General features: G+C 37.4%; 2 protein-coding genes across 2 annotated transcripts in view; one reads left to right on the top strand and one right to left on the bottom strand.

Annotated features, from left to right (window-relative positions):
- The window catches only part of LOC121408476, a 28,466-nt gene extending 15,745 nt beyond the window's left edge, over positions 1-12,721 (bottom strand). Inside the window, exons 1-6 of the mRNA XM_041599956.1 lie at positions 12,449-12,721; positions 7,486-7,704; positions 5,836-5,927; positions 4,026-4,090; positions 3,061-3,175; positions 1,309-1,370 (exon numbers count right to left, since the gene is read on the bottom strand). Coding sequence (XP_041455890.1) covers positions 1,309-1,370; positions 3,061-3,175; positions 4,026-4,090; positions 5,836-5,927; positions 7,486-7,704; positions 12,449-12,607 — 712 coding nt within the window. The 5' untranslated portion in view covers positions 12,608-12,721. The remainder of the gene's footprint in view (positions 1-1,308; positions 1,371-3,060; positions 3,176-4,025; positions 4,091-5,835; positions 5,928-7,485; positions 7,705-12,448) is intronic.
- Positions 12,722-15,623: 2,902 nt separating this feature from the next.
- LOC121406885 lies at positions 15,624-16,181 on the top strand. The gene has a single exon (XM_041597756.1). The coding sequence runs from the start codon at positions 15,624-15,626 to the stop codon at positions 16,179-16,181; it is 558 nt and encodes a 185-aa protein (XP_041453690.1).
- The last annotated feature ends 4,547 nt before the right edge of the window (positions 16,182-20,728 follow it).

Below are 20,728 nucleotides of genomic sequence, written 5' to 3' on the forward strand. Positions count from 1 at the left end.
ATAAATAGGTGGATAAAGCTTACAACAACTATATCAAGACCATCAGAAACACTTGAAAGTACTCCAACAGGTCAAGGGTGCACAAACTTGCACACTTTTTCTCTTTGAGTTTGTCTGAAAAAACTTTGAGTATACATCTCTGATTGGCAATTGACAGAAGCTCTTCGCAAAATAAAAGACAAATTTCTTGTTTAACATCTATCAGAGGATTGATAAATTTTTGGATGTGTTTTCTCTTTTCCTTTCATTGCTGGTTATTGCTGCAGTCACAAGTTTACCTTATCTTGGCAAATTGGTACAAAGTAACTCAGAGAAATGGGAAGAACAAGCATGGTTGAACGTGAAAGCATCAAAATATGTTACTGGTATGTAAATGCGATACATAAGAAATGGGATTGGGTTAAATTTTCCTAAAAGCTAGAAGATTTTTTCAATGTTTTTAAATTGTATATGGCAGGGTAAAAATAGGACCAAAAGACATGGAGTCTTTACAAGACCGCCAGAGCACTGATTCCCCCAGGACCAGGTCCACACTTACGCCATAAGTACCGCAGCACGCCTTGCAAACACTCACTCCTGAAGACCAGAAATGTTGAGTCCACCCAAGAGAAACATTCATTTGAATAAATAGAGAAAAATCAAACTAGCATAATGCTGAAAATTTCATCAAAATCGGATGTAAAATAAGAAAGTTATAACAATTTTAACTTTTGGTTTTTTTTCACAAAACAGTGATATGCATAACTCAGTGACATGCAAATGAGACAGTCCATGATGTACATCACTCGTCATTTCTTTTGTGTTTTATTGTTTGAGTTATAGATATTTCATATTTTGCAGATTAGACAATAAGGACCAACTTGACTGAACCATATTATAAACAATACTAATTTCACATGTTCAGGGAGGAATAAATTGTTATTTCACTTGACAATGAGAAGGAAATTAGAAAATTTCATATTTCATACAATAAAATACAAAACAAAATAGTTAGTGGATGATATCAGTTTCCTCATTTGCATACCAATCAGGATGTGCACAAAACTATATTTTCAATTAAGCGAAACTTTTAAAATGTCTTTATTTTTTTATTTTACATCCGAATTTGATGAAATTTTCAGTGCTTTTTATGCTTGTTGGATTTTTTCTCTTTTTATTCAAATCAACTTTTTGTTGGTGTGGACTTGTCCTCCAAATGCAGGAAGTATAAAAAATATTGCAGCAAATCATTTATGGGTGGGGGGGGGGGAGTGGTGAGGCAGGTTAGAATGTGAAATAAATTACTAATGAGTTTGTATGTTTACTTACTCATACTTGATGTTGCAGTAGATAATACAAGTTGAACTAGTGAAAGATGGTCAAATGATTCACTGTAAGGGCAAAAAATACATTAGTGTATTAAAAATATATAAATTCCCCAAAAGGAAGTTAGTTACTTGGTCCAAAATGAAATTAAATTAACTTTTCAATTACCTATTAACCAAGTATGTAGAGTAAATATGATGGGTTTGGTTAAGCAGTTAGAGCACCATCTAGGTGGCCAATATGATATTTCATTACATGTATCAGACATCTGAGCTGGTAGTTGAAACCGATTGGCCGTAGATTTTCTGAATATCGGGAAGGGATAGGTTTATTGTTTGTATTTTGCTCGGTCTATATGCGCATATTGACTTTGCATTCAGAGACGATGCAAAATATACCTTTGTATTTTCCCTGGTCTCACATCCAGGCATTTGAGAATGCGTAGAAAGAGAAACGGTTCGTAATGATCCGCACAGCAACAGTATACGTCATCTCTGGGGATGTGATCTTATAATTACGCATACGTCATTATCGTAAAGTGCACAGCCTGGCCCCTGATATAAACATGACGTAGTACAACCATATTCTTAAAAGAAATATTTCAATTTTCATGATTTTTGCTCTTGATGTCTGATTTGGATGATAATAAAAATATTGACTGGCTCTTCTTTTGGCGAACATCAAATATATTGCCCTTAAAAGAACCATTTTGCCCTTGTCTAAAGACTCGGGCCAATACGATTCTTTTGGGGGCAATATAGTTGATGTTCCCCTCAAGGCCAGTCAATGTTATATAATGATGCTGTAATCAAATTTGGTTGATCTCATGCAATTAAGTTACTTTTCCCTTATTGATATCATGATATCTGGATATTCATGATTATACCAATGAAATAAAAGCGTGGAATATTTAAAACTTGAGGTTGTTCACAAAAATTATAAGATCATTTCAAAATAATGAATTTCAAGCAGAAATTTGGGGTTCTTGTAAGATCAGTTGGCTATAAAAGGTAGACTGTGTGTGACTGTTGTGAATTATGTTGTGCATGTACATACTGACTACCCCATGTCTTTTAATCCATGGGTCAGGGCTGAAATCTGACCCCAAGAGTTTAATTTCTTCAGCAAGAAATTTATTGATAACATGCTATACGTGACCAAGGAGAGGTAAATGAGAGCCTGGCAGAAATTTATTTTTTGAAATGCAGAGCATGTAACAGCTGCTCTACTAAAAAAGTCAGGGTAACTATGTTGCACTGTTGTAGAGTGCTTTTTAATACTGATTTAATTGACTTTATGAAGTGCAGCATTATTATGAGTATTATCATTATACTATTATTTTATATTTTTATTTTATATAAACGTGTGAATTTTTAGAATTGACACCACTAATTAATCACTCCACCCCTTCGATAGGATAATTAACAAGACCTTTCTTTGAAGAAATATCATTCAAAAACTCTTTCTTGTGAAAAAAGATCATTCACAAAGTCATTCTTGTGAAGAAAATATCCTTCACATAGTCTTTCTGGTGAAGAAAGGATTATTCACATAGTCTTTCTGGTGAAGAAAATATCCTTCACAAAGTCTTTCTTGTGAAGAAAAGATAATTCATAAAGTCATTCTTGTGAAGAAAAGATCCTTCACAAAGTCTTTCTGGTGAAGAAAAGACAATTCTCAACGTCTTTCTTGTGGAGACAATATTTTTCATTGAAAAGGCCTTTCTGGTGATGAAAAATGAGAAAAGGGACTTACTCAGACCACTCCTTTGGTTCTGGAAGGGGATTATGAATAAGATTAGATTCATAGACTCCAGCACACAGGGAACCTATCATGCACAGGCAGACAATGGAACAATTGGATATGATACCTGAAATAGGAAGAATTAAGAAGTACTTTAAAATCATTCAACAGAGCTGCATCAAAAGTGTACATGTCATTTGATTATCACAAGCTATAATATCATGATATGGCAAATAGCATAAAAGATGAATGCTTACAAAATGATAATCACATACATGTATATCATTTTATCTTCAGCTTTCTAGGAACCTAGATGAATTGGTGCCTTTTATACTACTACTACTACTAGTTATTAATACCACCACTTCTACTATTAATATTATCTTTACTACTCCTACTACTACTACTACTACTACTACTACTACTACTACTACTACTACTACTACTACTACTACTACTACCACCACCACTACGACTACTACTTCTACTACTACTACTACTACATCACTACCTGTACTACTATTACTACTACTACTAATATTGAAGAGTAGACAGCATCTGCAAGAATACTCCTGAAAAAAACACCCTCAACAAGGATCCAAGGGCAGGTCGCTAAGACACTAAGTTTACACAATTTTTTGCAGACACCCCTGGAGATGTTCCTAATTTGCACACTCTAAACAGGGATTTTGTGCAGATGTCCCAGATTTGCAAATTACATACTTTATTCATGTTTAAGGCTATCATTTAGGGGCATTTTCTCATTTTTGGCATTTTTTGACACCCTACTCGCATTCAGCACATTTTGCGCCTACCCCAGAAACACACCCCTTTCCACATTTTTTTTTCTTCTCACAGATGATGCCAATGGCAGTCAACCCTACCATCCCAATCAGGCTACAACGTATACCACACCAAGTCCAATAGCATTTATTTTTTATCATTTTCTTCATAAATCACAAATTTCCTATTCTTACCGTGATCAGCTTTGATCGTCATAGCAAGATGGATGACAGAAACAAGAATGATGACCAATAGTATGCTGCGTGAAAATGAAATGACAAAGTGAAACATTAAATATTACAAGGTTCCTCCGTTTCATCTGTATTCTATCTAAAACGTATCTTTGATATAATTATTTGCGACAATGAAATGTAGAAATATTTATTTCATCAGCATTCATGTTAAAAATTTGCAACATCATTTTTTTCCTTCCACTTATACATTTTTTATTTTATAAATTAGTATCACACCAAAATGAATAAAACAGAGATAGAGAAGTAAGAAATTGGTAAAATGCCACTCTGCATGTATAAACAGTAATTTAATTTATTTTCCATTGTGTTACCAATTTCAAGATCTCAAATATCAAATTTTTGAATCAATGATGTACTAACAAAAGGCAGAGAAACTCTCTAGGTGTTGAGGTACAAATAATGTCAGTTTTATTACTTTTGTAAAAAACAAAACAAAACTTCAGGTCACAGTGAACTTCCCCTTCAGTTTAGATTCCAACATGAACACAAGAAGTGAACTAGAAATCACCCAAAATGACGGCTACATTAAACGTTTTCAGGTTTTTCACCCCACTGGTAATTCAAAGGAGGTGCATCAAGGGAGCATTTCATGCATATTTGTTGTCTGACGAGTTGTCAGATCTGACAATTTTTCTTGATTTTTATTGGCTGAGAAGCACTGTTACTATAGTAACTGTTGGATAAAGCCCTGTTTGTCTTGATGAAATGTCTGACAAGTCCTTTGATGATATGCTCCCATGGTGGCCATTTCATATTAGAGCATTATGATTTTACTCCTGATTCATGACCCATTTACAAACCACTTTCATTTCCATCAGAACTTCAGACCTACTCTTCCAAGATTAAAATCATTGTAGTAGACTACTGAATTCTTTAAATTCCCTTTCATTCATTTCATTTTAATCCATTTTCAACCGATCACACATCAGTTTGCTCAAATAAATGCTTTGTATAGGGGACCACTTGGTTCTAGTAGGAAATGGATTATCAAGCATCTCATATTTTTAGAGGAAAAAAGAAAAATCAGACAAGTTGATAGGTGAAAGTTTGAACAATATCTGACAAACAATAAGAAAGTTATGAATTTTTAAAAGTTGTAAAAATTGTTAATCACTATACCCATGGAGACTTCAAATTGGCAACATATGTGATGTCATAGTGATGTAAGGCAAGGGCTACTCTTCCATGTACTCCAATACATAAAATGGCTAAAACGTATTTTTTTTTTCAAAAGTAATACTTCAAATTATGATTTTCTTTCATGAGGACATAAAACAATTTACTACCTGGGTTATATTTAGATTACTGCCCCAGGGGAATTGGTACTTAGGAGAAAACCGCAAATCCCTAATAATTAAGTACATGGCCTATGGGAAAGTTGTCCTTGTCCCTTGTCATAATTTATTCACCCAGTTGCCAAAATGAAATCTACATAGTCTTAGGGATCTCAATTTTAAAGCAGCCATAACTTTCATATCGCTTGTCCGATTTCTTTCAAATTTGGAAAATTCTTTCTTCTGTATTTTTCTCCTTTCCAACACAACATTTATGACCAAGGCTTGGTTTCCTGTTAATAATTTTGCTTCCATTATTAAAAACACAATATTTGGAGTATCTCATTTAGCACAAGAACAGGACTGTCACCAGTCTTGCATGAAGTTATACTTAACCTACTAGCAGCTTTATGAAACAAAACCCTGGATAGTGGGGTCTGAAAGAAAAATAAACAAAACAAGACAGACAATCTCACCATGTGATTGGCTGCGACCCTGTCCTGTAGATACTAATGGCAAAGATGAAAGAAGCTGTATAGGCTATGACTGTTGTTGTGATGATTAAACCCTGTTTAGTGATACAAAAATGATGTTAAGTATGAAATACATTGATTAGAAATAGTTTGCAAGAGATATCGACATAAAGTTTGGACATTTTATGAAAAGCATCCAAGTAAACAAAGATCAGTTTCAAAGAAATGTGGTTATCAATTATAACATTTCATGATCTTGTCCACATTGGAAGTATGATTTGGATTGCGTGGAGAAATCATCCGAGAAAAATAATCCTTTTGGAGTTGAACAATATATTTTCAAGATGGACTATCAAAGAGAGAATGCAAAATTGGGTCAATAATTGCACATAAATGTTACCATAATAATCATAGACTTTGAGCAAAGGATAAAATAAAATAAAAATAGTGAGATGACCTCAGCTCACTCATTGCACATTCATGAAAACATGCATAGAACTGTTTCACCAAAAATTTGCAAAGCTGTAAATATTACTTGTCAAATTCTGATTAAATTTTCAGTGTTTCTGCCTGATTTTACTGTTCAAATCATTTTACTTTCAGCCACGTGTACCCCTTTAAAGATTATTTCAATGTCTGCAACATCAAACAGATTTCAAATTTAAACCTAAATCTTTGGGGCTAACTGTGGAAAAATGAATGTATAATGGCGTAGGGGTTTGGACTTCAATCGCTTAATCAGAGATATGAGGGTTCAAATCCTAGGCCTACTCCGGGGCCTCATGGCATAAAAGTTACCATTACGGTAACTTTGCCATCCAATGGTAACTACCATGGTAATGCTGATCAACAGCCAATCAAAATCAAGGATTCCATGCAAGTTACCATTGTGTGTGATAGTTACCATAATTTCTTTCAAGAAATGATTTAACCATATTATTATGCTGCTTTCAAAGGTGAGCTAAACGGGGCTCTGGTAGGAAGTTATTCCTCGATATGCAGAGCATGTAACTAGAAAAATACAAAAATCTTAGGAATTGGGGAGGGCCCTCTTTATCACCATCCTTCTGCTCCCTTGCCGAGCCTACTGATTTTAATTTGATATCAGAATTACATCAGTATGTGATCACGCTTCACTGGAGCATCTATTATCAATGACAGATTTTTCTACACAATCAGATCCACAAATATGCTTTGGCACAAGGCTTAATTTACTTCTTTGTTATATATTTTGAAAGTATAAAAAAACCCAGGGTTGTGTAATATACAACTGGCTTCCCACCAATAAAATGATTGCAAAATCCTGAAATGGCAGATTATCATTAGCACATCAATTACTCTCCCCTCTCCAATTGTTTTTTTTAAATGAGGACCGATAATGAATTATCAATACAATAATCCAAATTCAAAGGCAGGGGCCACAGAAATGGGGGGAGGGGGGCTTCCAAAACCATGTGCAAAAACGTAAAAATGACCATATGATTGTTTTTTTTGCATGGTCAGCCCCCCCCCCCCCCACTTTGAAAACTGTGGCCCCTGAAACGAGTTATTTTAAATCTATGTAATTGACACTGGTACAATGGTTCAGAACACAAGAGGAAATTGGGTTTGTTTCCCCTTCTGAATACAAACAAAATCATCACCCATACATACCTTGGCAAGAAGCTCATGATCATCAATGTGGTCCGTTACCTCTTTGCTGAGCCTCATAGAGATTCGAATCACCCCGATGGCTTCTACAAACAAGATCAAGGGTTCCGTGATCCAGATCAGCTGACCGTATAACCAGACCAGTGGGTAGGGTACAATGCTAATAGGAAGACACATGATGACCACGAAGAATCCAATGGTGAATACAGGCAGAAGGAAATTCTGTGGTGGTGGTGGAAACAGGAGAATGTGTCCATTGTGGATTCAGTGTTTGAATGTTTTCACATTCAGTATTTCAGAACAAGGAGAATACAGAATACACGTACAAGAAGAAAAAGAGAAGAGCGCTTAGAAACTCCCTGTATTAAGCGCTATATAAATACAATGTATTATTATCATTAAGAGCAAAATCATAATTACAGTGAATACACGAAAGGGATATACATGTAACCCTGTCCTGAATGAATGCTGCATACAGGCTACCTGGTGGTCCATAGCCTAGGCCCTAGGCTACAGGGCTTCTTAGTCCCATCTTCCCAAACTCTATAGGTCAGAATTATACAAAATCATAATGAAATATTATGTGTAGATTAAAAGTAAGACTGTAAATTGGCAAAACGATGGTTCATAATGCAACTTGAACATTTTAAGCAAACTCCATGTTTGAAAAAAAGGAGGTGGCGTAGATCTCAGATTTAGCGATATTATGGATTATCATTATCTTTGTTTTTCGCCAAGCTGCAAGACGTGTACTGAGGATATGCATCTTTTAGCTTGGCGAAAATCAAAGAACAAGATGGCGACGTTAACATCGTGGCAAGGTTTCCCCATCTTTTCATAATATATTTCTTTTCTTTTTTTTTAGATGAATTCTTGCTTAAAAATTAAATCAATATTTTAGAAATGTCGGAAACGAAGTTGTATCCCATTTACATGATTCAAGGCTAGATCTTTTCGAAGTAAAAATCTTGGGGGCAATCGTTTCAGTTTTTCACCTACACGCACATAAATGGGATGCAATTCCTGGCTCCGTGGACAGTAAGCACACGTTAGTGAATGATTTTTACTCTCTAGGAGGCTACTGGCCTGGCTAAGGTGGCCTGACACATGTATGGCAGTGAGTCCAAACTTCGCATGTGTCCATACTTCGCGGACAGTGTCATTATCTCAAAACTAGCCAATATCCTTAAAATCTGACATCATCAATGTGAAAAGTGACCTAAAATTATCCTTAAGCATAAGTTTCTTCAGGATGAGTTTTAATCCAACTTTCAATTCTAATTGGTATCCAGTCTCATTTCAGTTTGCATGTAAATACTCTTATTTTGATATGGAAATGAAATCTACAACCGATTTCTAAATTTTTATCCATCCGCTTTAATTTTGAGGTAATTTCGAGTTTATAATGAATCTTCACCATGTATCCCAATCAAGCCTAAATTTTTCTTAATATAAACTTCTTTCATAAATTTGGATGTACATTTCAGTTTTTAAAGTTTTTAAATTGTTGATGCATTATTTTCATATATGTTTGAATTCATCTAATTATGTTAAATTACTAGACTTTTTCGAGAATAAACAGGCTACTCAATTATGCACTCCGTGAAACCTTTATTTTTGCCATTTTTCCATAACTTTCTACACGATACTCAAATTTTTGCAATTTATTTCTTAAAACTCTATTCTTTATACCAACAATTTCAACTTCAATATAAGTTCATACGCATTGGTTTATCATGTCTCAAAATTTTACTGGAATATTAATTGGTTATTGGACATTTCTTTCAAAAAAAAAAATTTGTTTATTTTCAATGTTGTTGCGGTTATGATTTACATCAAATATTTCACTGTTTATGTTTATATATTATGTTTTTACTTTGTAAATCTTTCTCAATTCAGCCACTGGCTGCGATGAAATGATAATAAAACCTTCAATTCAATTAAAAAATCATCATCATCTGGTACAGCGTTCTCGCCAGTGTATAATACGCATGGTTCAAACACCATGCGTGCGGAAATGGAGACCAAGTGGAACCATGCGTAAAATTTCAGCGACATGCGTGGAAAAATTAAATGGAAATATTCAGAAAAAAAATAATACACTCCATGAACTCATCTTAGTGATATCAACTTCATTTATCGGGTTGCGCCGAAGTCCCACCAACTTAAGACCACTTACAGGCCTACTACGGCTAGGAAAGTGGCAAGGCGCCCAGCTAGCTCGCGGCTGCTATTGCGGGCATATGACGGCATGGTACGGTCGTTCCGTTGCCTATTCCCCGTCTGCCCCGCACATCACACCGGCTATGCTCCATGACCTACCGGTAGCTGCACTTACTGATATGATGGGAGTGGAACTTGGAATAAATGCATTGTATATACAAGGAACATGTACTGTGTTTGTCATTTATCCCGCCCTCTATACACACAATGAACGAATAGCAAAGGAGTTGTACTGTGTTTGTCATTTTATCCCGCCCTCTCTGCACACAATGAACGAATAGCAGAGGAGTTTGAGAACTGTGCGTGACCGCTATGGTGCATGGATGTTAGGCCTGGGACGATTGTCATTTTTACCATTCAATTATTTCCTGAAAAAATAATCGAATGATTCGATTGTTCGTCGGGAATCAGGTCTTTTAAGTCACAATAGTTGACCTACTTTATGGTGAAATCTCCATCAAAGTCACATGTTTAGAATAAATGAAAGTAGGACCTTTTTCCCCTTCTCCATGATATTTATATCAAAAGAAACTACATGAAATGAGATTAAAACTTTCAGTTTATTGTTCCAATGAAAATCCTTCCTAAATCCATGCTGGTACTCTGGTTATGCATGCATCCCTCCAAGTGCCACACCCCTGCATATGAATGAATCAGCCCAGATCAGCCGAGTCCAAAGTCCAAAGCCCAAAGATGTAAACAACTCATTCATGAACTATTCTTTGAGACTGACCCCAGGTGGAGCATTTCTTGAACAATTTCATCCCTTGCCCACACCATGTCCCCACCCCCACTTGCGGCACTGCCCAGGATTCTTCACATGTATTTCAAAAAAATATTTTGCAAAATATTTAATTTGAAATACCTTTTAAAATTACGATTTTTTATCATTTGAACCTACATGTATAACTGGGTCTATTTTTGGAGACTAGTCGAGAAAGTACCGGTGAAGACGGGCGCATGTTGGAATGTAGTTTTCATTGTGTGAGGGGGATAGAAAAAAGGTTGCATTATTGTTTTGAAACATGAAAGGAATTCTCTGGCTCCCACCCTTATCTTTCTCTCTCCCTCACACACACACAGATGGGGGAGGGGTCAATTTATTTCTGAAGTCATGACCTCTCCTGATAAGGGAACCACTGCCTTCTTCTTTGTTTCCCCAAAAGTTTCATTGGCTATCCAAAGGTCCAATCAGCTCAAGTGAGCTTGGTTGTGTGTTTTCATATTGTTTTGCACGCAGACAATGAACTCATTTTGTGTATCGAGGGCAAGGTTGGGTGGGATTAAAAAAAATTCGGAGCGCTTTCATGTTGGTACGCGTAACTGTGAATGTAATACAATCATTGATTATTTTTGAAAAATTATCTCGGTTACATAATTTTTAAACCTGTATGAAGTGTCATCATTGTTTTCTTGTCATTTTGTTATTATTACTTGGGTATTCGAGTTCTCCCAATGTCATAATCGGGATCTGCCGAACATTCGATTTGTGTAAATTTTGCTAATCGATTGGTGATTGGCGGCATGCCAATCGAACCATTCGATCAATCGATGTTTACTCCCAGGCCTAGCATTTATGTGCATTTGTGTGGGCTTAAAAATATGCCACAATGGGGCTTCCTTAGCGTCTCTATTTGATGAAAAGGCCGTCGCTTCCGCGCTCCGCGGGGAGGGGTGAACCCCCCTCCCCCACCCACCCCCCGGGGGTGGCAGCACAAGTCCCCGACATGGGTGAATTCTTTTCTGGCGAGAACGCTGATCTGGTATACGGGAGAGAGGTAAACCAGTAGATTTCCCGGTCGTCAACGAAGTCATAATGGATAACAAATTGCAAAACTGACACATGATGCCTGCGTGTGTGGATGTCGTCATGGTACATAGAACTGTTTGCTTTGCCAAGGTTTATCCAAGCCATTTTTGAAAGCAACAATATTATGTGCAGATAAGTGATTCAGGCAAGGCATTCCATGAAGTAATAATACGTATGTTGAAGTAACTACTTCTAACATTAAGTCTCTGATGTGTGCTAAAAAGCTTCAGAGTGACCACGAGTTGTACCATAATGTCTAAATGAGACCTTTCGAAAAAGTAATCTGGGGCAAGTCTGTCTAAGCCATTAAATATCTTGTAAACTTGAATCATTTCACGTCAGTACTCAGTACAGTAGTGAAGAGAGAAGAGTCTGTACCACGATTATGTGGTACAGACTGATTCTATCATTTCGTCGTCAATCTGATATAATATCTCACCTTTTGAGCTTGAGATTGAGTTTTTGTTAAAATCTCCTCAAATTAAAAGCTTTGGTCTACGAAGTTAAGTCACACTTTTTTAGAACGTTTTTCCAGCAAGCATTCGTCGATTGAAACAGAATTTTTAGATCATACCGGCGAAACCCCCTGACCTACTTCACATTTTCATCAATGATTTTATAGTTTACGATCTTGCCTTCAATGTGTCAATTATTTCTTGAATTGGTCGTGTATAAATTGTGAATATTTTGTGAACAAATTTAGGAACAAAATTTTTGAAAAGTCTGCAAAATTCGGACACCCCAAAGCAATATACATCAAATCAGCACTTGACTTGGCATACCATGTAAAGAATAAAGTAGATGACTATTCCATATAGATATAGAACACTACAAATGCATTAACAACTTTATATTGATAAATTGATAATGATCTGATGATAGGTCGATAAGGTTATCTTGGTTTCTTACCACAAGGTTATCTTAGTTTCTTACCACAAATTTCTTCATGAAACTTTCCAGCATCGAATACAACATCATGAGAAGAGAGAACCGGAGAGCAGTTTCTGGGCCACAAAAAGACCCCACGACTGGCATAGCAATTATCCACAACAGTGGCAGAAAACCGAGAATGTTGCCACAAGGGAGACACATTTTTGTATCAAATCAGCACGAATTTGGGCCCGAATTGTATTGTACATTTGCAGCTGTAACTTAGACGGTTTGGCCTTGCATTGGCTTATTCGTGTCGTGTGTTCCGCTAAATTCCCTTCGGCTTCGCCTGCGCTGCTGGCGTTCGATCGCGATTGGCTTTGAAATCACTTCTCGTGGACACTTGTCAGGTGACATGAGGTCAGTCACGTGACGTTGCTTGTCGTCTGCTGAAGCTTTTTTTGGGGGGGGGGGGAGGAGGCAAAACCATAACAAAAGGGAACCTAGTCTTAACAAGGGACGGGTATACATGCAACAAAATTTAGAAAATAATCTGTTCTTGCAAAACCATTGAGTATTATTTACTCAAACTCTCTTGCATCAGGCGTAGTACCAAATGTGTGGAAAAAGGCCAACGTCAGTGCCGTATTCAAAAAGGGTGATCGTAAACTCCCTTCTAACTACAGACCAATAAGTCTAACATGTATTGCAGGGGCCGCGGAACCGGGGGGCTGGGGGGCTGCAGCCCCTCCAATTTTTTGAGTAGATACGTTGAAAAAAATCCCCCAAACGCTGTTTTACAGTCATTTATTTAGTTATTTGAGTAGATTGAATAATTCAAACTTGGTATTCCTAATATATGAAATGAACTAAGGAACTCCTATTGTCGGTTTCATTCAAACAATCAAGACAATGGATTTCAAGTTGCTCTGTAAACCCGTGAATAGTACATTGCATACCATTTACTTGCAAAGTACACACGCGCTGCGCCATTCAACTGTTATCTAGCGTAGATATAGACCAATTATTGTGCGCAAGCTTTTCTCCCACATGTCTTATGAGATACAGTCCATAGCATCGCATTCACACGAAGGATTGTTCCTGTTTAATCGTTAAAGATAACCAATCCTGAATTTAAGGAATGGATCATTGTGAGGATAAGGAATATGAGGTATGTAGCATTAGAAATACTAAATATTGTGATCAAATAATTTGCAATCTCATTTTCATATTTACAAAATTAATGAATAATATCTGACTGGTCTTCAATCGAGGATCTATCGTGTTTATATTACGCTGGATCTAATGTAATCATGTCGAAACCAATCTGCTTTAAACATGTAGATCCAGGTCTACATTTTATTCTGATGAAAATAAGATTTGTTAGTAAAAACTGGTTGCTTGCAGGGTCTTAAAAATTTGAAGTTAAAAATGATAATAAACGTGTCGTGTGGACATTTGATAAAAGTTGTAACTGCGAACATACACCCTCCATGCACCCCATTCTTATACCTGCTTCTACCAGTTTATTATATGTATGTTCCTATTTAGTCTAAAATTGTCCTGTTTAATATGTTTTTTTTTCTCAAAGTGAATGAAAAGTGCTAACCTTATTTTGAACCTCATTGTGTATCACGAGTATTATATTAAGTAGTCCCTCCCCAACAGTTATCAATGAAAATGTGTAGCCCTATCTTATGAGTATGGTCCCAGTTCTAAGTTTTCTTGATCATGTATGTTGAATTGTCTTTTGTATAGCCCTATTGAACGATTCAAGAGCTTTATAGGCCAAATGATTTAGCTTTGAGCAATTGCTTTTAAAAAATGGAAGCAATCCACAAAACCTGTCTTCTTTGTTTACATTATTACTTTGGGAAATCCACTAACGAAAATGTAGTACAGTGCCATCTGCGTCAACAATCCATGATCCAATTTTACTTTCGTATTAATATTGCATGAAACCTACCATTTTATCTGCTGTTCTTTCTCTTGAAAGCGAGGAGTGGGGTATTTTTGTAGGAAAAAATTAAAGGATGGACTTATTTTTCATATCTTTTAAAGAAAAAATATTGTAAAATTTGTCTATGCCATTTTGTCTCTGGTTTTATTTAGAAACTGAAAGTTGGTTCCCTTTTCCCTTAATTTTGATAGGTCATGCTAGGGTCGCCTCCCAAAAGGCCCAAAACTCAGCTGAGCATAAATAATTTCTTCAATCCCAAACAAGCTGAATCGAATGAAAGTCAACAGAAATGTCCATCTACTGCTGATGAAAAAGATATCGCTAGATCATCTACACCAACTAAGTCATTGGAAGCTCCGGGAGTTAGCCTTCCATCTTCAAGCAAAGCTGAGGGTGCCAAATCTAATGAAGAAACAATAATCCCCCTCGAGCCTAACCAGCCACGGAACTTTCAGTTCCCTAAAAAGAGTACAAACAGTTCAAAAGGTCATTTCAGACTGGTTGGTTTGATGAATTTCCATGGTTGCATTACATCGAATCTCAAGATATTGTCCTTTGCCACACCTGCCTACTAGCTGAAAAGGGAAACAAAGTTATTGCCGCTAGAAACAAGGAATATGCTTTTATATCACATGGATTTTCAAACTGGAAGAAAGCCAGAGAAAAATTTCGGGAGCACCAAGTTTCTCACTGCCACAAGTCAGCGGTATCAGCTGTGATTGTTGTTCCTAAGCAGTGCCCAGATGTTGCCGAGATGATGCATAAGAACCTGACTGAGGAAAAGCGAGAAAGTCGGAGAAATGTTGCAAAGATAGTGCAAAACATACAGTTTCTGGGTAGACAAGGACTAGCGCTTCAAGGGAAGGAAGATGCAGACTCAAACGTTCTCCAACTGTATCACCTGAGAGCTACTGATGACCCCCAAATGTTGGATTGGTTAAAGAAGAAAACCAACAAGTACATGTCCCATGATATCCAAAACGAAATGTTAGAGATAATGGCACTTCAGGTATTGAGGGAGGTAGCGTCCTCTATCAGGAACGGTGTATTCTTCTCGATCTTGGCAGAGGAATGCACAGACATTTCGAATAAGGAACAACTGACACTTTGCATCAGGTGAATTGATGAGAAGCTTGAACCACATGAAGAATTCATCGGATTCTATCACATTCCGAACATCAAGGCAGATACTATTGTGGCAGTCATCAAGGATGCAGTCATGAGGATGAATTTGAGCTTGTCGAACTGCCGTGGACAATGCTACGATGCCGGTGGCCAATGGCTGGTTCACGTCGAGGTGTGGCTCAGCAAATTCTATCAGAGGCACCAGAGGCTCACCCGACACATTGCCATGGACACGCCCTTAATCTGGCAGTATGTGATGCAACGAAGAGTTCCAAGCTCCTATCGGATGCTTTGGATATCACATATGAACTTGGTAAGCTCATTAAGTTTTCACCCAAGCGTCAAGGCTTACTAGATCAAATTAAGGCGGACATTAACTTAGAGGCTGCTGGTTTGAAGGTGATTTGTCCAACACGATGGACTGTGCGTGGACAGAGTTTCGATCGCATAATCAAGAATTATGAGGCCCTTTTGATGGAATGGGATGCCTGTCTGGAAGATCGACTTGACTCAGCGATGAGAGCCAGGATCATTGGTGTGAAGTCACAGATGGAGAAGTTTGAATATTTCTTCGCTCTTCACCTGGGTGTCAAGGTATATTCTATGACTGACAATTTGTCAAAGACTTTACAGCAATCATCAATGTCTGCAGCACAAGGGCAGCGCAATGCCAAAAATAACGGCAGAAGCCCTAGGCAGGATCCGCTGTGACCAGAAGTTCGATAAGCTCTACGAGGATGTACTTCAAAGGTCAACGGAGCTTGGGTTATCTGGACCACAGTTACCAAGACACAGAAGAACCCCAAGCGTTTTGAAGTAGGAAGCGGAGAGGGCTCTTTTCCGTCTTCACCGAAGGAATACTACAAGAGGCAATACTTCGGTGTTGGATCTTGCTATTGCCGCTATTAACCGTAGGTTTGATCAGCCCGGTTTCCATGCGTATCATCAAATGGAAGAGCTTCTCCTTAAATCTCTACGAGAGGAAGAGATATCTCAGGAGTTGGGTTACTTGGAAAAGAACTATGCTGATGATATTAACATTGTAGGCTTAACAGCGCAACTGCCACTTCTTAGTTTGTTGTTGAAGTCTGATACTGAATATGATTGTTTCAATGACATTTACGTGCCTTTGAAGGAACTTGACACGGCTCAAAAGGGGCTGATATCAGAAATCCTAGTCTTGGTCAAGCTCATCCTTGTCAATCCGTCAACCAATGCAGTAGGGGAGAGGTCATTCTCAACGGCGCGTCGGTTGAAGACCTGGTTAAGATCCACCATGAACCAAGGCCGTTTCAATCACCTGGCAGTTCTAAATGTACATAAGGAACGTTCATCATCTCTGGACTTGGTAGCTGTCAGCAACGAGTTTGCCAGCAGAAATGACAGGAGAATGGGAAACCTTGGTGTATTCTCAAAGCAGGACTTTAGTGCACATATCTAATACCTTCATTGCGTACATTGACATGCATAGACACATGGAACACAATGTTAGTAAGGTACCTTAAATATGTTTTTTTTTCAATATCATGTACTTTTTTATTGCAGAAACAAAGTATGGGCACAAGTACACTAGCCCCGTCCCCTCTCTTGGGCTCTTTCTCTTCAGCATTATCGTGCTATGACGCAATAATAGTCTTATAGGTTTTTCCTCATCATCAGCCCCCCCACTTTCAAAACCGTTCCGCGGTCCCTGTATTGTATGTAAAATCATGGAGTCTATCCTGAGGGATGAATTATATGAGCATGTGAAGAGCAACAATCTTCTCAGTTCAAAATAATTTGGATTTGTATCAGGACGATCAACAATGTTGCAATTACTCAATGTGTTAGATGATATTGGACAAATATGTTGGAGGTTGGTGGTGCAGTTGATGTCATCTACCTAGATTTCATGAAAGCCTTTGATAAGGTCCCACACCAAAGACTTTTAGCCAAAGTTGAGGGATTTGGCATATCTAAGCTCATATGCGAGTGGGTTAGGCCATTTCTTGTTGGTCGACAGCACCGTGTTTGTGTGAATGGTGTCAGTGTTCTCTGACTGGGCTGATGTAACCAGCGGAATACCGCAAGGGAGTGTCCTCGGACCCCTGCTTTTTGTAATGTACATTAATGATCTACCAGATCAGATATTGTCAAGTACTGTTCATTTATTTGCAGATGACACCAAGTTATACAAGCATGTAAAAAATGCCAGAGATGCTGAGTTATTACAAGCGGACTTAGATCGTCTAGTTTCATGGTCAGACAAGTGGCTATTTAAGTTCCATCCGGATAAATGTTGTGTACTTACAATAGGTAAAAGAAATGATGATTCCAATGACTATACAATGACACATGATAATGCCTCACATAATCTATCACAAGTTGAAACTAGTAAAGATTTAGGAGTGATCGTTGACACAAAGCTTAGCTTTGACCAGCACTTTCAGTCAAAGATAAATAAAGCCAATAGGCTAACGAATCTTATTAGGAGAACATTTGTTTATCTTCACAAGGAGAACTTCTTGCTCCTATACAAAGCATTGATTAGACCTCATTTGGAGTATGCTCATGCAGTATGGAGTCCATACTTAAAGAAACATAATCAAGCAATAGAAAATGTACAAAGAAGGGCCACTAAGTTGGTACCTGAGGTTAAGAACCTCCCATATGAACAAAGATTGATTCAATTAAAACTTCCTACATTAGCTTATCGCCGTGCGCGAGGAGACATGATCGAAACATACAAGTTATTTCACAGGTATGACCAGGAAGTAGTGCCAGATTTGGGACAGGTGCAGGGGCCTACCAGGGGTCATGATAAAAAATTGTACATTCCGAGGTCAGTAACTGAGAAACGTAAGAATTCCTTTTACATAAGAATGAGGAAACCTTGGAATAGCCTAAGTAATGAATTAGTAAATGCACCCAGTGTCCACAGCTTCGAGAATGGATTGGATAAGTATTGGAGATGTGAACCTGTGAAGTTCAAGTTTGATGCTGACCCACCAGGACATGACCCGGCCAACCTAAAAAGGAGACAGAATTTGGAACTGAATATAGAGTCTTAGACTGCGTTCAGAAGCATCCATAGATATCCATAGGAAAATCCCCAACCCCTAAAAAGAGACCCTTATTAGACATGTTAGATTTCACGCAAGGGCGTAAATCCGGTCCCAATAGTGGGGCAATGATAGCAATAAATTGAGCCGAAAATTCAAATTTTAGGGGACGCCCCCACACTAAGGGCTGTGTATACGGGGGTATATGACCGTGGACAAATTACTACCATCTATCACTTTTGGTGATGGCAGTTGAAGGCCTGTCAAGGTATTCTTTCTTTCTTTCTTTTTAGGGGATTCTTGCTTTTTAATATGGGACAACCGTGATTTTTCTGTGTGTATGTGTCACAGGGGAGGATCCAGCTTCCGCCAGTATGGGGTGGGGCCAGAAATTATTTTCACCCATATTCATTTATTCACCCATATATAATTAGGTTTTATTTTTTTCGCGAGCAAGCGGTTTGGAAAATTTTTCAAGTCTGATGTGGTAAAACTCACTTTTTGGTCAATTCTGGACCGAATTACTATTAAAAGGGCATCCTCGCGAGATGTTGCGAGCGCGAATCACGAGCTCAAACTTTTGGAAATTTCATGTAATAAGACACGATAAGTAAACATTCTGAGCAGTTTTTGTGATCATGGCAAAAGGATATGAATCTAACTAAAGAATTAATGCGAGCGCGAAGCGCGAGCCGAAATTTTTAATGTACTGAGCAGAAAGGGAACCTTTAACAGACTTCATTTAGTGACTCATGAATAGGTTACCAGCTACATATCTCAACAATCGAATAATGCGTGCGCGAAGAGCGAGCTGAAAATTTGTGATATTCTAACCATGCAGAAAACTGGACATTCTATGCATTTCATTTAACCTGGATACATAATGACTACCTAATTTATAAACAATAATTGGTGTGAGCGCAAAACATGAGCTCAAACTTTCTGAAATTTCATGTACTAAGACATGAAAAGTAAACATTCGGAGCAGTTTTTGTATTCATGAAAAAAGAATGTGAAACGAAGCGCGAGCTAAAATTTTCAATATTCTGACCAGAAAAGGAATCTTTTAAAGAGTGCATTTAGTGACTCATGAATAGGATACGGGCTAAACTTCTCACCAATCAAATAATGCGAGCGCGAAGCGCGAGTTTAAAATTTGTGTTATTCTAACCAGACAACTGGAATTCTAAGCATTCTATTTAAGCAGGATCAAAATGACTACCTTAATAACCAATAATTGATGCGAGTGGAAAACAAGAGCCAAAATGTGTGATATCCCAACTAAACAATAATTGTGCGAAGTGCGAGCCCAAAAATTTGGCGATTTTCTAACCTAAAATGTATTTTGTTTTACTTTAAAATGGTATTTCATTATGAAATAGGGCACATTTCATTTTGAAAAAAGGGCAATTTCCATTTTGAAAAAATTCTGCCGCCCCTGAACCTAGACCTCCTATTCATAAGGCGAGTGCTCTACTATCTGAATTACATTTAATGTCTATTTGCAAGCGATTGAAGAGAGCGAGCGAATTTTCAGTATTAGTCTAGACTCTCAATCCAAGGGTTGAGTCAGTGTCCTGGGGAGCGTTTCATCAACTCGTTTGTTCGAAAAGTTGTCAGATCTGACAACTCTCCTGTGATAATGATTGGCTGAGAAGCAATGTTACCAGGGTAACAGGAATTGGTCTCACCTCAATACTTTTGCAAATCATGATGGATTAATCAAAATGACCTTCAATTTCAAGTGAAAAAATTGTTTGGGTCAAATTTCTCGCGACTCAGACCCAAATGATTTTCATTTGTAATGAACTCCCCCCCTTTTTTTTGCTTGCCAAATTTACCTCGGCAGCCCCTGTAAATTTTTCCCATATTTGTAGCCCTAATTCTACCTTAAACACTTTTTTTTCATACAGTCACTGTGCACTAATGTGGGCAATCCATCGTATTTTATATGTTTTTTTTTTATATTAATACAGAAATGAATACTACTACTACTATTACTACTACTACTACTACTACTTCTACTACTATTACTACTTCTCTTGATTATCACAAGCTATATTATTATGATATGACAAATAGCAAATAACGATGAATACTTACAAAATGATGCTCATTTATATCATTTTATCTTCAGCTTTCTAGGAACCTAGATGAATTGGTGTGTTTTACACTTCTACTACTACTACTACTACTATACTACTACTACTACTACTA

The sequence above is a fragment of the Lytechinus variegatus genome, chromosome 2 (assembly GCF_018143015.1).
Source record: "Lytechinus variegatus isolate NC3 chromosome 2, Lvar_3.0, whole genome shotgun sequence".
Classification (NCBI taxonomy): domain Eukaryota; kingdom Metazoa; phylum Echinodermata; class Echinoidea; order Temnopleuroida; family Toxopneustidae; genus Lytechinus; species Lytechinus variegatus.

Excerpts from the sequence above, each read along its gene's own strand:
- LOC121406885 (XM_041597756.1), top strand. The coding sequence starts at position 15,624 with ATGGCTGGTTCACGTCGAGGTGTGGCTCAGCAAATTCTATCAGAGGCA.